Source organism: Hippocampus zosterae, chromosome 5, assembly GCF_025434085.1.
Source record: "Hippocampus zosterae strain Florida chromosome 5, ASM2543408v3, whole genome shotgun sequence".
Classification (NCBI taxonomy): Eukaryota; Metazoa; Chordata; class Actinopteri; order Syngnathiformes; family Syngnathidae; genus Hippocampus; species Hippocampus zosterae.
The window spans coordinates 18,861,325-18,876,359 of record NC_067455.1 but is presented as its reverse complement, the minus strand read 5'-3'; the positions used below and the strand labels follow the sequence as shown (position 1 = coordinate 18,876,359).

Here is a 15,035-nt window from a genome sequence, read left to right as displayed (position 1 = left end):
CGAGGGCCTGGGTAATTACGTCATTATTATACAGACGGGACATGACCATTTGCATTGTGAGGTGGAGGCAATATTTTACTGTAACTCAATGCAGGAAAAAAACAAACGGGAACAACTTTATTTGTTAACATTTCTATCAGGATGAGCATCCAAATATAACGGGCTCTTCTTGTGAGTGTTGTACGTTTTGTTTCATTTAGCCCTCTTGCTTTTGCACCAGCAGAGCCACAATATTAGATAGCTACTTAACCTACTTCATCACATCAATATGTTTTAATGTTGCTCATCTGAGTGCTAGATGTTGTCAAAATATGTACTGATTGTGATGAAAAATAAATAAATCCACATATAAAAGTCCCTGTTTACATGGATATATCACAACGATATTCAGTTTCTCGATAAATCTCCATAATTCTTCAGTCTAACAAATAGCTTAAAAGAAAATGTGATCAAATTTAACTTAAGGAAATTATTTCTTCATCTTATCAAGCAGGATCCATGTTTTGTTTGTGTTCCTGAATGTTTGCTTACCGACAACGTCAGAGACGCGCAAGGTCTCCTTGAGGAAAATCACAGAGATGAAAGCGCTTGCTGGAGAGACAAATAGAAATATATTCCCATTAGTTTAACATTGACGCACCACAATGACAATCGATGCTTGGAAATTATTTTACAATCCTCTGGACTGACTTAAAGTTGGTTGATGGAATACAAACAGGATTTGGATGTATTTGGTTGGATGAGGCGAGAGGAGAGTTGTCATGATTCTGTTTTCGACCAACAGGTGGTACTGTAGGGTTCTTCCTGTAGCTGCACACCTGTTGGTCGTTATGTCATTATGTAATGGTTTAAAAGGACTCTAGACACAACCGCTGGTTGGCGAGTCATTGTTGCTTGTCATGTCATGTTTGTTTCAGTCATGTTTCGGTCACCATTATGTTTTAGCTTCAGTCATGATTTTTGTTTTATACTTTGGACTTTGTTTGTTTTGGATTTAGTTTTCTCTATGTTTGAGTAAAATTTGTCAATTACACCAAGCTCCTCCATCTTGCCTGCTTTTTGGGGTCCACCACCACCTCTCAACGTGACAAGAGTTGAGATTTTATTGCTTTCTCTTTCTTCTTTCTACCTACATTCTTGCTGCTGGAGGCTGTAAATTTCCCCAGTGTGGGACAAATAAAGGAGATCTTATAACTTATGTCTTATCGTATGAAACTAATTCCATGCCTTGCAAGTCATGAGCAAAGCAGGGTCTAAATCGGCACATAGCCGCGCCAGAATGGGTTTAGATACGGGTAATTTGCGCTGTTGTGGGCGTGAACAGACAATTTTTTGGGGGTGGAGGGCACTAGTCACAGCGGCTCCTTTCATTCCCATTAAAATCGATGCATGAGAGGTGCAGTCCTTGACATGGCGCATGATGAAATGGATTTGCTGGAGTACACGCAGGAAGTCAATGCATGCAAAGTATGCTTCTCATGAATTACAGAAATGACGTGGTCAATGAAGTGATTTCTCCAATGATTTAGAGGGTCGGATGCCTGTGAATGCAAGAGATGACATCCCGCACACGTCTGTGGAGCTTGATCAAATTGACCAAAATCACATTAGACTACATGCACCAATAAGTAGACATGGTTGTAGCAGGTGTAAAGTTTAGATGACTTTCAGCCACCGAATTCTCAGGTGTGCTGGGCAGTGGTCTGATCGGTTGATGTCTGATCAATTAGGTTTTTATCTATTCGATATACAGGTGCTTTGATGACCAATTTATGCAGAATACACCAAAGGTGGAAAATTGTACAAACCAAATTGGCAGCTTGAGCTGCCTGTGAAATTTGTCAGAATGCTGAGATGGATGGAGCTTATTACACTTGATATGAACACCAGCATGATATTGTATGCAGCATATTTAATGAACCCATTCATCAATATCGGTGTCAAAAAATGAGATATTGAATCGTGTTGCCTCAGGATATGCAGTGAACTGGGACTGACGAGTAGTAACCATTACAGTGTTGGGGTGTGACAGAGATTGATTGCGATGTGGGACCACAGACAGGGATCAATAAGGATGCACACAGATGGATGGCCACACGCATACACAAACTGCATAGGAGCATCAAAACTAAATTAAGAGGGAAACAAACAAACAAACATGGACAATTATTGAAGCAAAGTGGTGAAATGTGTCATGCTGGGGGACCTTCTAAATGTCATCCTCCTACTGAGTAAATGACTTTTATCTCAGTCCCGGTGCTATGATGTACGGTAGTAGAAAATAATGACAAACACCAACCAAAAAGACAGACGGGCAGACTGTCACCTTTACAGTCGAATCAGAGACACTAGATAAACACATCAATATGACACACACATATGTGCGATCAAACGTGGTGAAAAAAAATGACACAATTTCTTCACACATCGATTGCCACGTCATAGCAGTTGATCTTAAAAGGCTCCACAATAAGTGATTGGTCTGCAACTGAAACTAAACCCAAACCACTTTTAATACACAATAAACTTCAGTTCAAGCAATAATGTCGATGCGACTGAAATGTTGCAACTGTCTCGGAGGCTGGCATGCGCATAATGCTATAAAAGACATTAGTGACTAATTGGAGGTTTCCAAAGAGTCTCTTTAACTGTCACTCATTAAATATTTCATACCGTGAGTATTAAGGGCACAGATTAGACACACATTAAGGAATACTGTCTGTGCCTCTGGGAGCAGTTGGCTTTTGCCAGGTCACCATAGCAACACCATATAAATTGAGATTCACACAGCTTGATAAAAAAAAGAATGTGACAAAAGGAACCATTGAGGTAGACAGTCTTGTGTGGGGAGATGTGTGTGTGTGCATGTGGACACCATCAGACCCACATCACACATTGTGTATTAAATCATGGTAGACCACACCTCGAATTGATTGCCAGTCGATCACAGAGTATGTTGAAATAAGACAGCTGTCTGGTGTTGCTCCAATGATATCCCTTAGCTTAAATATTTATGAGAGCCCCCAAAATTAACTTCAAGTCTACAATTTAGTCTCATCTTCATTATTTTATTTGATATTGGGTTAATTCAAATTCAGTTTGTGTTACGGTGACACAATCGTTCCACCGCATTGTAAAGTGACCTTCAGTAGAGAATGCCAGCCTCATTCCTCCAAGTGAAGAATTGACATCTATGTCAAGGAGAGGTGAAGCGTAGCTCCACACATCAACATTTGAAAGGATGCGGTCATACCTAATTGTTACAAGCGGTCTCAGAGGAAAAGGACGACAGTCACTCTGGGATATCAGAGTGTCAGTTTCGACAGGTGTCGAACAGCCTCATCAATGCTGTCACTCTTGTCGCTTGTGTTTCATTTCCCTGCTTGGATCATTTTTCAGAACTCATCCTTTGTCTTAGTCTTCCCTCACATGTCTTTTCACCTGCAACCCACCTCAAGCACTTGATTTCCTCTTGTTTACTCAGCCAAGGACCCCTGCTATCTCACCAAGCCTTCACTCGCATGCAAAAGCACCGCAGGATAGGTGTGTGTTAGCTTGTGAACCATATCTAGAGAAAAAAAAAACTAAAACCCTCCACACACCCTGGGTGTCAACACACTGTTTGCTCTTTAGTGTAGAGTGTAACTCGGCGAGTAAGGTGCTCAGTGTGTAATTTTTGGCAATGTCAAAGGGCTGAAGTGTTGTGCACAGTAATCGTTCACAGCTGCGATTTCCTTGCGATATAATTTTGCGATATAATTTTTACTTACAGGAATGATCATCAAAATGTGTGCGTTAAAGGTATTTTATAAAGGACTCTGGTAAAGCTAAATAGAGCACAGCACTGCAGTTAGCCCTCCACAAGCTTGTGGTTTACTTGAGTGCGTTATTTAAACCACTCAGCCATTTGCAACGCGGCAACACATGGCCATAGGAAAACTGTTTGAAGCATTTGGGTAATTGATATCATTAATAATCATGAGCAGCCGTCACCTCCGTTGTGGTGACTGATGAGTTGCGGGACGTGGAAAAAAAATGAAGCTGTTTAATGTTTAACCTGTGTTTGGAGTGTGCTCAGAGCAGCTGCCAGCTGCATCCAGCAGTTCACACTGCAGACACTGTCAAATGAGCAAGTGCGAAAGTGGAGACAAAAAGAGGAACGGAAACAATATTGTCGTAAAGGAAATCAGTCCAGAACATCACCTGCCGCTGTAATTCTGTTACAATCACAAGGTCTAACAATAATACGGTTTTACAGGAAATGATGGGTGTCATGAAGTAGACAAGGAGCCATTGTCCTCCTATCTTTATCCTAATCGCTTCCGGATAAACCAAGTATTCGAATTCACAAATGGTGTAAGGTCAAAAGTTAAATTTGGTAAAAGTAGTAGTGTGGATTCAACTTTTAGATACAAGGTAAAGTTGCATAAGCATTCATTCATTCATTTTCGGATCCACTTATCCTCACAAGGGTCGCGGGGGGTCCTGGAGCCTATCCCAGCTGTCTTTGGGCAGTAGGCGAGGGACACCCTGAAACGGTTGCCAGCCAATCGCAGGGCACACAGAGACAAAAAAACATCTACGCTCACACTCACACCTAGGGAAAATGTTGAGTCTGAAATGAGCCTGCCATGCATGTTATTGGAATGTGGGAGGAAACCGGAGGACCCGGAGAAAACCCACGCAGGCCCAGGGAGAACATCCAATCCCCACACAAGGAGGCGCAGCTGGAATTGAACCTCTGCACTGTGAGGTCGCCGCGCTAACCACTGGATCACCGGGCTGCTCAGTTGCATAAGCAGTACAATATAATACAGTATTGAACGAATAAGATGCATCGAGGTGAAGCTAAAAGCGCATCAAAGGATTAACCGTGCTTGCTTTGATTTCTCTTGGTGTCTTTTTGGTGACATTTATCCGAAAAGAAGGACCAGCCTTAACAACTGGAGAAGAAAATCCACGCAGATTCTGTGAGAATAAGCTGGCTCACATTTCAAAGCAGCCATGTGTGGCCCAGAGTTATCATATACTTCTTATGATAGTTGTGGCACAGATTTACGTGTTTTCATGTGTTCCTCTTAATAGAGGTTATCTTGTTTTTACATTTGTGTGACAGTTAAAAATGCTTCCAGGCTGCTTACCTAAAACATCCATCCATCCATCCATTTTCCGATTCGCTTCATCCTCTCAAGGGCCGCGCGGGGTGCTGGAGCCTATCCCAGCCGTCTTTGGGCAGTAGGGCACACAGACGAACAACCATCAGCGCTCACACTCACATCTAGGGACAATTTCCAGTGTTCAATTAGCCTGCCATGAATGCTTTTGGAATGTGGGAGGAAACCGGATTACCCGGAGAAAACCCACACAGCACGGGGAGAACATGCAAACCCCACACAGGAAGGCCGGAGTCGGGATTGAACCCACCACCTCTGCACTGTGCGGGTCGACGTGCTAATCACTTGACCACCGGGCTGCCCACCTAAAACATTGGTTAATTATTTAATTACCGTAAGTCTTTATGATGGCAACAGTTTTGAGACTATTCCAAGTTATGACCATTTCCTTTTTTTTTGGGAGAAAGTAAATGTGAACATCGACCCATCCATTCATTTTCTCCGACACTGGTCCTCATTAGAGTTGCAGGGGAGCCTATCTCAGCTGATTTTGACTCACCGGGCACAAACAGTATAGACAAACAACCATACACCCTGACATTCACACTTCATTTAGGGTCTTCAATTAACCTCCTGTGCAAGACTTTGGAATGTGGGATGAAGCTGGAGTACCGAAAGAAAACACACAAGCAAACTCCACACAGGGAGACCTGTGCTGACATTCGACCTTGAACCTCAGGACTGTGAGGCTGATGTGTCAACCACGATTCCACTGTGCTGCACAGTCCATGTAGTATACAAAATGTCATTCAATTTTGAAATTCAGCATTTTCAAGTATTCCAATGGCTACCCAATATAGCCTTAATCTTTACATTGCCAATACAATGAGAGAGCATAGATCATCTTTTGTGTCTCCGTTCTAGCAAACATTTTTTATAACTCATTCAGTACCAGCCAATTCTGGACCAAGTCTGAAAAGACGTTTAAAAACTTTCACTCTTTGGGAGTGAATGAGATAAGCAGTTGTTTTTTAATTACTTTTGACATCATAAAGGTAAGAAGGTCCGATGTTAGAGTTGCACACCTGCAGTGCTGCAACATGTCAGACAGCACTGAGCTCGACTGAATTCAGATAACAAAAAAAAAACAAAAAACTTGTATTTGTCTCACAATGGAGAAATTGCCAATTTTCAGCGGCAGAATTATGAGAGGGAGAAAGTAAAGGACAAAAAGTGCCGTGAATTTCAGCTCAAGAAGCGGAGAAGGTCTCCAACTAAGCTGCAGTAATAGTTATTATTATCGCCACAGAGCAGAGAGAATATATACTCGTGAGCAATGCTGCCCTAGTTTAATCTTTTATTGTTTGAATAAACAATGGTTTGGTCTCTTCTGTCGTATGTGATGCTGCTGCATGCGAGTTGTGTTTCCAAATAAAAATGCCGTTACCATCCAAACGGATTCGTCATTGGAATGGTTTACAAGGCATACTGCATGATGAATGGCAATGGTGGAAGGTGAATCACAGCCTTTCGAGCTACCTTTGACAAAATGGAAAATGAGTGTGTAAGAAGGTCACGGTTTACCTATGACAGACACACATCCCAGTGGGGCTATGAGGGATGCTGGAGCAAAGCCGTAGGCTGCAAAATTCCCCAGTTCACCAACACCCATGAGAAGCAGACCGCACCACCACAGCACAGAGGTGTAGTAAGGCTTGGAGCCTCGCTGGGAAAGACAGACGTGGGCATATTTCTGTTTGGAGGAGAGGGAGAATGGGTTTGCGGCAGCTCCAGATCCATGCAGCAAACACTTGTATAAAACACACTTGCACATCACAATGTTGGCAATGAATCACAGTGTACACTTTCAGGAATATGTCAGAACAGGGTTGCTGCGAGGCTCTTAATATTAACATAAAACTTTCAGCTGATTAGCCTTTAATCAAAGAGGTGGCATGACACTAATTAAGCAAATCAATGAGTTGTGAAGCTCTTCAATCCGAATAAGGATGTGTTCCTCCAGAAACCAGCTTATTGTGCCCAAACAATGGTAAACTGCATTTGCATAGCATTTTATATTTTTAATTGAGGCTGTAATATGTTTCGACCCCAGTTAGTTACACCCATTGAAAAGATTTTTCACTTTACATCAATTTTAACTTGAACTTTATTTTGATAAGGTGGATAAGGTCATTATTCAGACCTCTAAAATATTTATGTATTTGTCAATAAGGAGACTACTGCTGCTGTAGATTGGCACTTGGGGCAGCCATCTCATACTCGACAAGGTGTTTAAAAAAAAAACAACTTCTGTCGCTTTAATATGTCAGTCAATCACTCGTCACAAACATGTATGAGGACCTGTCTTCTTATGCCGTTTTCAACATCTAAAAATACCGCTCCAATATTTTGTAATTGATGGACGTGAGTGCCTCTATAGAGAGGAAAACACCATCTGTATAAAAAATGTGTAAGACTTGGGCCATCATTCAAATATTTTCAGAGGTTGTAGTATGAGCACAGTAGAGATGTCAACATACATGTTGGTGGCAATTGATCGCAGTTTTCAGATAGGCGATGTTTAGTCTCCTACATTACGCATTAAGACTGTCGTGCTGCATCACAGTACGGCAAGTGAGGACAGACATATTACATTAGTGTTGGCAACTAAAAGGCCATTTTAACCCGTTTCATAAAAGAAACCATGGGAGCCGCAAACCCTTTGGACATCTACAATGAAGATTTATTTCTTTTTTTCCCCCTTTTAATTTCTGCTCCAGACACCTGTTGAACCGGGTGGCCTGTTAGAAGCGATACGTCAGCACATCCGACATATATGGAAGTGGCCATTGTATCCGCCATAAAATCGGCCAATAAAATTCGAATAACTTAATAGCAAAAGCAATGGTTTGGAATTAATCCGGTGAGTTCTTGCATGATGATATATCTCCAAGGACCAAGTGAATGAGGCATCTTCACAATTAGCTTGACTTTACCACACCCGATTCAACTGCGGCATCAACATACCCAAGATGGCATCTATGTAGATGTATTGCAAATAATGTCTATGATAATGTATGCCAGCGGTTGTCAGAAATGGTGCCATTCAATAGTATTGACTCGCAGCGGCAGTGCTACGGCAGTGTAATATATCCAAATGGTTGAAGCAAAGCAAGTGCTGTCTTTAGGGTATACTTGGAGATCAAAATTGCCCCCCCATGCATTTCAAGGATGGGGTCTGGTGACGGGACTGGTGATAAAGTATGCATTTGAGGACTTTGAATCAGATTCGGGGAAACAACAATTGCCAAAACAATACAGTTCAAATAAATCTTGTAATCTTGATAATAAACTGAAATATCTATTTTTAGAGTACCGGTACCTTTTTGTTCACCCATTCAAATTTGATGTTTTTTTTGGGGTCAGATCTGTTAGGGAGGGGCCATCTAGTCAGCCTCCTGAGCCAGGGTGCTTCACACCTGATACTCGTGAGTTCATCACCCACCTGTAGCCAATCTGCTCCTTTGGGCTGGTATAAGTTGGCTCCCAAACCAGTCCTCGGTGCAAGTTTGTGCCGTTACCACCGCTAGTGAGCTCTGTTAGTATCTCTTGATGTTTTCATTTCCTTACAGACATTTCCTTGTGGACTCCTCGTGCTTCTTCCTGCACTTTTGAGTAACTGCCTGTTTTTTCCCTGAGTGAGGGTTTCACATCCTGGACAAGAGACTCTAATAAACAACGGCAGGTGTTGGCTTGCACCATACCTGCCTGTTGTCATGCAATCGGGGTCACATACAAACCTTAACAAGATCGCCATAATGAGTTGTATTACTTCCCCTTAACAATCAATAACTAAAATACCATTTGTAGGAAGTCCTCAATTATTTGTCCAGCAAATTACAAATACAAACAAGAGATTGTTACGTCTACTGTACCTATGACAGTGTTAAACTAAGTCAAGCTATGATGGTTAAGCCTTCTTCTTGAAACGCCCTCGCTCGCACTTGTAACACATCAGTAGGCCACACGTTTGCGCGATAATTTTGTGGAACTCAGGCTACGCTGTAGGAGATTTGCACCAAACTGTTAAAACAAATTGAATTTTTCATTTCATGTGCCGGATAGCAGGATTGCAGAGCATCCTACCTGTATATTGAGGGAAATGCTGATGAGGACGTTCCCACATATGGAGATGATGATTCCGAGGAGATATTCCTGTGGAGGCAAACCGTAAACAGCCAGGAGATTAGGTCATGCTCTACTAGTCACACAACTCCCACAATACTGAAACTCTTGCTGCGCCAGCTGTCACTTTTGTGAAAGTCACATAGAAGATTGTGAAAATCTTGTTCAAAAGCACAAGTGCTTGCATATGTGCCTCACTTGACAGTTGAGACTTTGGGAATATCAAAGTCTCTCTTCCTACACATTAATATGCAACAAACAGACGGGAAGCACGGACATGGAACAGTGTCATACATGCCTCTCTGTGTTACTCACACAAAAAAAAGGTACAGTCAAAGTCCATTTCTGTCCTTCAAGTTAAAATCTACACTAATGCACACTTGGGGCTAATTATTGAGATTTAATAGTTGAGCCAATATTACGCATGTTCAATTATTGTCTCTGTTCTACTTCCTTTGCACTCTCTGCTAGACACTTGACTTGACTTGACATTCACCTTGACTTCATAATGTACGTTTGTTGACTTATTAAACACGTAAAGCAAGGACAAGCCACGCCAGAAGCAAACAGGATTATGACTTGTGTTTATGGCTTTGTCTAAAAGTGGGAAGATGTTTGATGATCATAGTATATCAGTGGTATAACAGGATTTGGGAGAAGGAGGAGGTAAAATGTAGCTTGCCGGGTGGCTGGGTAGTGCACTTCTCGGACTGAGTTTAGTTCAACAGTGTGTGTGTGCGTGTGTGTGATGCATTGGACTGAGTGTTTAGCATTGATTAAATGTGATAGTTTTACTTTAAAGCGACATTGTGTAGCATCTCACATCTTAAAATCATTCTAATGGTCAGATGTATCAAAATTACAGTATTCACATTCACTACTCAAGTAGAAGTGTACTATAGACCCGAAGGCGAAGTTGAAACTCAACATTTTTTTCAAGTAAACATGTAAAATAAATAGTTTCAAAATTACTATTCTATATTATTATAATAGTATATAATAATATTATTATATATTATCTATTCTATATATATATTGCGCGTCATCCCGCACGCGGTCTGTCCTTCCGTCTGTCCCTTTTCAAAACGTACCTAATACACCGCGCCGCTGCGCGCCGCCACTGCGCCGCTCAGGCAGTAGCTCACTACGATCGCGCGGGCATCTTAGCAAAAAAATGTTGTCTACGCACAAGCATTGCAATGAAATTGTTAGTTATTTAGTAGAGCTAAACATCTCTTTATTTTCGCGATAAGCAATGAAGATGAACAAAAAGTTGAACCAAGCAACAACACTTTTGTGGGCCGAAGGCCCACCTTACCAGCTTTCCGCAGGAACTAGCTGATGAGCCGCCAGGAGGGCGGCGAACCACCACCTTACCAGCCTTCCGCAGGAACTAGCTGATGAGCCGCCCGGAGGGCGGCGAACCAGCTAGTTAAGTATAAAAGTAACAATAATGCAAAGGTAGTGAAAACAGTTACTTCCAATTTTTGCATGGAACAATAATAAAACCTCAGATATGGCGAAAGTCCAATAGCAAGTCTCACACCCTCTCAAGGCCCCCCCCCCCCGATAATAAACTTTCATCTTACTGCAATTTGTTTTTGAAAACCATAAGCTGGCGGTAATTGGGTTCACATTGTTTGCAGCGGATTCCAATGGAGTTGCATTGGCATCCAACCATTTGGAAACATTCTATCAGGTACAGCCAGGTATGGGATATATTTCTGCTCAAGAGTGAAGATGCTGAACAACTCAACTACACAATTATGAACGTTTTAAGGGGGGTGTCAATAACACATTGATTTTTAACTGTTCGCAACAACGCTCTGTCTTTATGCGCAGGGGAACACGGTTGCTTTTCTTGAGATTCTTTCATTTCAATCTGTAAAGACTTGCCCTTAGATGGGCAGGTTTGTATGTAGTGTGGAAATTTTAAATCAAATGCCCACCCGACCCGTTATTAATTTTGGCCATATACTCTAAATGCAGACGAATGCCAGCACTTGCACAACAAGACCAAAATGTAATTGCCAAATCAAATCACCCCCCCCCCCCCCCCCCGCTATGACACATTTAAAGCGAAGAGATATAAAAAGATGAAGGAAGCAAAATGGTGTTGGAAGCTAACGGTATGACCGAGTGCACTGATCCTCCTCCGCAGAAGCGCACAACATGGCCCTTTGTGTCCAAATCACAATAGCTATCTGTGCAAGTCAAGGATTAGGTGACCCCTGCATGAAACCATCCACATCCTGTTTGGAGGTGCTGGGGAGCGACAGCAGAATTGACAACAATGAGGAAGGGCTGTCTCATTTTGTTCACCTCCGATGCTGTTCAGGGTCACGGTGAACTCAAGTTTGGCTCAGCGGACGTCAGAAGAAAGGCAGAACATACCCTGGATTAGTCGCCTGTCAATCACAGGGCGCATATGACAACCATTTGACACTAACATTCACACCGTCCATGTGTGGAAACTGAACCCACGTTGCCTGCATGGAAGTCAAGCAAGTGAACTGAAACATCGTCACTGAGGATTCAGTTTGGTAATTAATTTAGTCTGATGCCGATACGCCATGCCGATGGTTGGTATCTTCATTTTAAATTCTCTAGCAATAAGCAGCACACTATTTACATTCCTCCACCTTGGCAAAAGTCCATGTTGCAGCTGAAGAAAAGCATTACGCTGCCACCACTATACTAGTTGGATATTCATTTGTGTGTTTCACTTACAGTTGAATTGTGCATGCTATAGTTCTTGTTGTTGTTGTTATTATTATAATTATTACAATACATGATAGATTTGTGAATTTCACAGCAGCTGCCTGGCTGACTCACCCTTACCTGCCTCTTGCATCTTATAAACAGCGGTCTGCACATTTTCTCCAATGCACTACAAATTATTTTAAGCATATCAACAAAAATTTCATCGACCTTGATGTACTCGCTTATGGACTCGTCATTTTGAGGTGTTTTCAGATTGTGGATTTGCAAGAATGTGACGTGTTTATTTACTAAGAAAACACACAGTTTGAAAAATTAAGTCACAACAAATTCCTTACTACAATTTCATTCCATGTAGAAGAAGTTGATCTTCACCTCCTCTGATAACCGCTGCACATTTTGCATTTGTGTACAGCGGCTCAAATCAGTAAATCCATCGCTCCCTGGATTCTGTCAGTGACACAGTTCAACGTGGCACTGCGACCAGTAACTCTGCTACTGTTTGCTTCACTTCCATTCTGCGACTCAGAATGAATTAGCCCAACATGGTGTTCAGCTTACAATTATTCATTATTCTGTTTGAAGCACACGCAATGTACCCTTGCTTTAAAAACGTTTTTTTAGCTTCCCTTTAAAGCACTTTTCCTCAGAACTCAATGAAAGCTCCTCCTACTGTCAAACCAACCTCACAAAGGTTGAATGAAAGGCAACCAGATTTATTATTTCACACTGTCATGTTATAGTGTTAATCCTTTGGGAACATACATTTAACCCGTTGATTTCAAAAGAAATGTGCTCTCATTTTGTTGGTGTAACAGTTCACTGGCCTGACTTCCATACAGGTAGCACGGGTTTAATTCCCCTCAGTGGCAGTGTGAATGTGAGTCTGAAAGGTTTTCTGTTTTTATATGTGCCCATTGACTGACTGGCGACTAGTCCGGGGCATAGTTTGTCTTTTGCTCGAAGCCATCTGGGATGGGCTCCAGCTCTCTATGACCGTGAAGAGGATAAGCGGTAGAGAAAATGGATGGCTATTTTTATAGACGGCCTACAGGAATACATCATCTGTTGTTCAGTGAAGCAGTGAACAGCAATAACACTAAGCACCATTACCCTCATTATCGCGATACATTAATGTGACTCGACTAATGAAACCAACTGGATAATCTCTTTGACTGGGGTGCATTGCACTTAATTTCATGCGCGCGACTGCAAACCGGTCTAACTCCAGATGCTAGCTGAGGTGGTAAGACAGAATGATATTGTTAAGATGTTCACTGGCATAGTGGGTAGCTTGGGACAAAGGAGGCTGGGACCATTATCCAGCTCCTCAGGGTTCTTACAGTAGATCCATTCTCTAACGCCCACCCGTGAGTCATTATTCACTATTTGTGCCTCTCTTGCCTCCTCTGTTACTCTCCTCTCTGCCACCCCAAAATGTCACACACAAGACAAGACAGAGTAACACACAACTAGACGAGAAGATAAGCACGAAGAGAATGTGAACATAAAGGTGGGAAGACAGACGACTGACAAAACAATGACATGCATGTACCAACTGTTAAAGGCATTAACTATCTGTATTCGGACAGTAAATTACGGAATAAAGTCTAAAGAGGGACATTCTACACAACAGTGTAGCTGTGATCACTTTAGAAAATAATGACAGAAGTCAGGATTAATAAATCTCTGTGCTGGCTGGCTTCCAATACTCATTCCATAAAAAGCTTTACAGACGACACTGAGCATTCTGGAGAGATTAATTTATTTTACGAGCATAAGTGCTCCATATGACTTGCAGGGAGGCGACGTCTTGAAAATGAAAAAAATATCCCCGAACTTTCCTTTTACCTCTACGGTAGGCCTAATTTGAAAGGGAGGTCATTGGATCATTGTCACTTCACCCATCAATTTACAACCACTGTAAACACAGTAGGTATAAAACACAAACAAAAAATTATATATACACCTCTTAAAAAGCCCGTATTTTCCTATGAAAATATTAGACCAAGATGAATCATTCATGTCCCTGTTTCATCCAATATTTTGAAGAGAAGGAGAATAAAAGCAAGAGCAAAATCACCCACCCTGGCTGAATCTTGTAGAAACATGCACCAAGTCTCCTAAAAGCATGAGGGCAAATGTTCTATGGTCTGAGGAAACCACGGCTGGACCTTTTGACTATAATTTCCCAAAATACGTTTGGTGTGAAAACAGTGCAGATCACCAAAAGAACACCACACTCACAGTTGAGCTTTGTTATCGGAGTATCGAGTTTTGGCCTGTTATTTCTCTATGTGGAAGTGTCGGAATTAACAGCATCAAATATGAGTCGATTTTCGGCACAACACCCTCAGGCTTAAATAAGAGGCCATGCTGCACCTTTCAGCATGATGACGACCAAAAGCCTTAAATCGGCGAAGGAATTTCCCCCAAAAATATTAAAGGTGTCAAATGCTCATCCGCAGCGCAGATTCGAATCAAATTGGAAATCTATGGTGCTGTGCACACAGGAGAATGCTTTGCAGTATTAATCTCTAAAAACGAGAGCACCCAAAAACTAAGTCAAGTGTGCCATGCTGATCGAATCTCACCCCAAACGCTGAAATATGCTGGTTAGTTAATTAAACACCCACAAAAAAATAGTTCTTCGCACTTTTCTTTTTCGACGTCAAAACCTTGTGTTTAGTGTATTCACTGGCAACTGCACTACTACACGGGTTAATGCATAGGTATAATATTCATTGTTATCTGTTTCTAAATAATGTTTTATATCAAGGAACATTTACCTGAAGTGGATTTTCCATTACTTCAACCCGGTGAGCCAGAGCGATACTCAAATTAGGAGCGTCACACGAAACATTTAAATTTGCCATCATATTGTACAATAGTTTCGACATTTTTGTCTCGCACAGTTTTCCTCTCTACATTTTTGGCCGCTCCTTTTCAGTCCTTTCCATGCCGTGCAACCTCTGCCCACGCCGCAGCGCAACACTACCAGGGACAAATGTATTC

General features: G+C 41.8%; 1 protein-coding gene across 1 annotated transcript in view; it reads right to left on the bottom strand.

Annotated features, from left to right (window-relative positions):
• Window positions 1–15,035, bottom strand: part of LOC127600178 (NIPA-like protein 2) — a 26,072-nt gene extending 11,037 nt beyond the window's left edge. The window contains exons 1-4 of the mRNA XM_052064476.1: window positions 14,810–15,035; window positions 9,261–9,329; window positions 6,699–6,867; window positions 532–591 (exon numbers count right to left, since the gene is read on the bottom strand). Coding sequence (XP_051920436.1) covers window positions 532–591; window positions 6,699–6,867; window positions 9,261–9,329; window positions 14,810–14,920 — 409 coding nt within the window. The 5' untranslated portion in view covers window positions 14,921–15,035. The remainder of the gene's footprint in view (window positions 1–531; window positions 592–6,698; window positions 6,868–9,260; window positions 9,330–14,809) is intronic.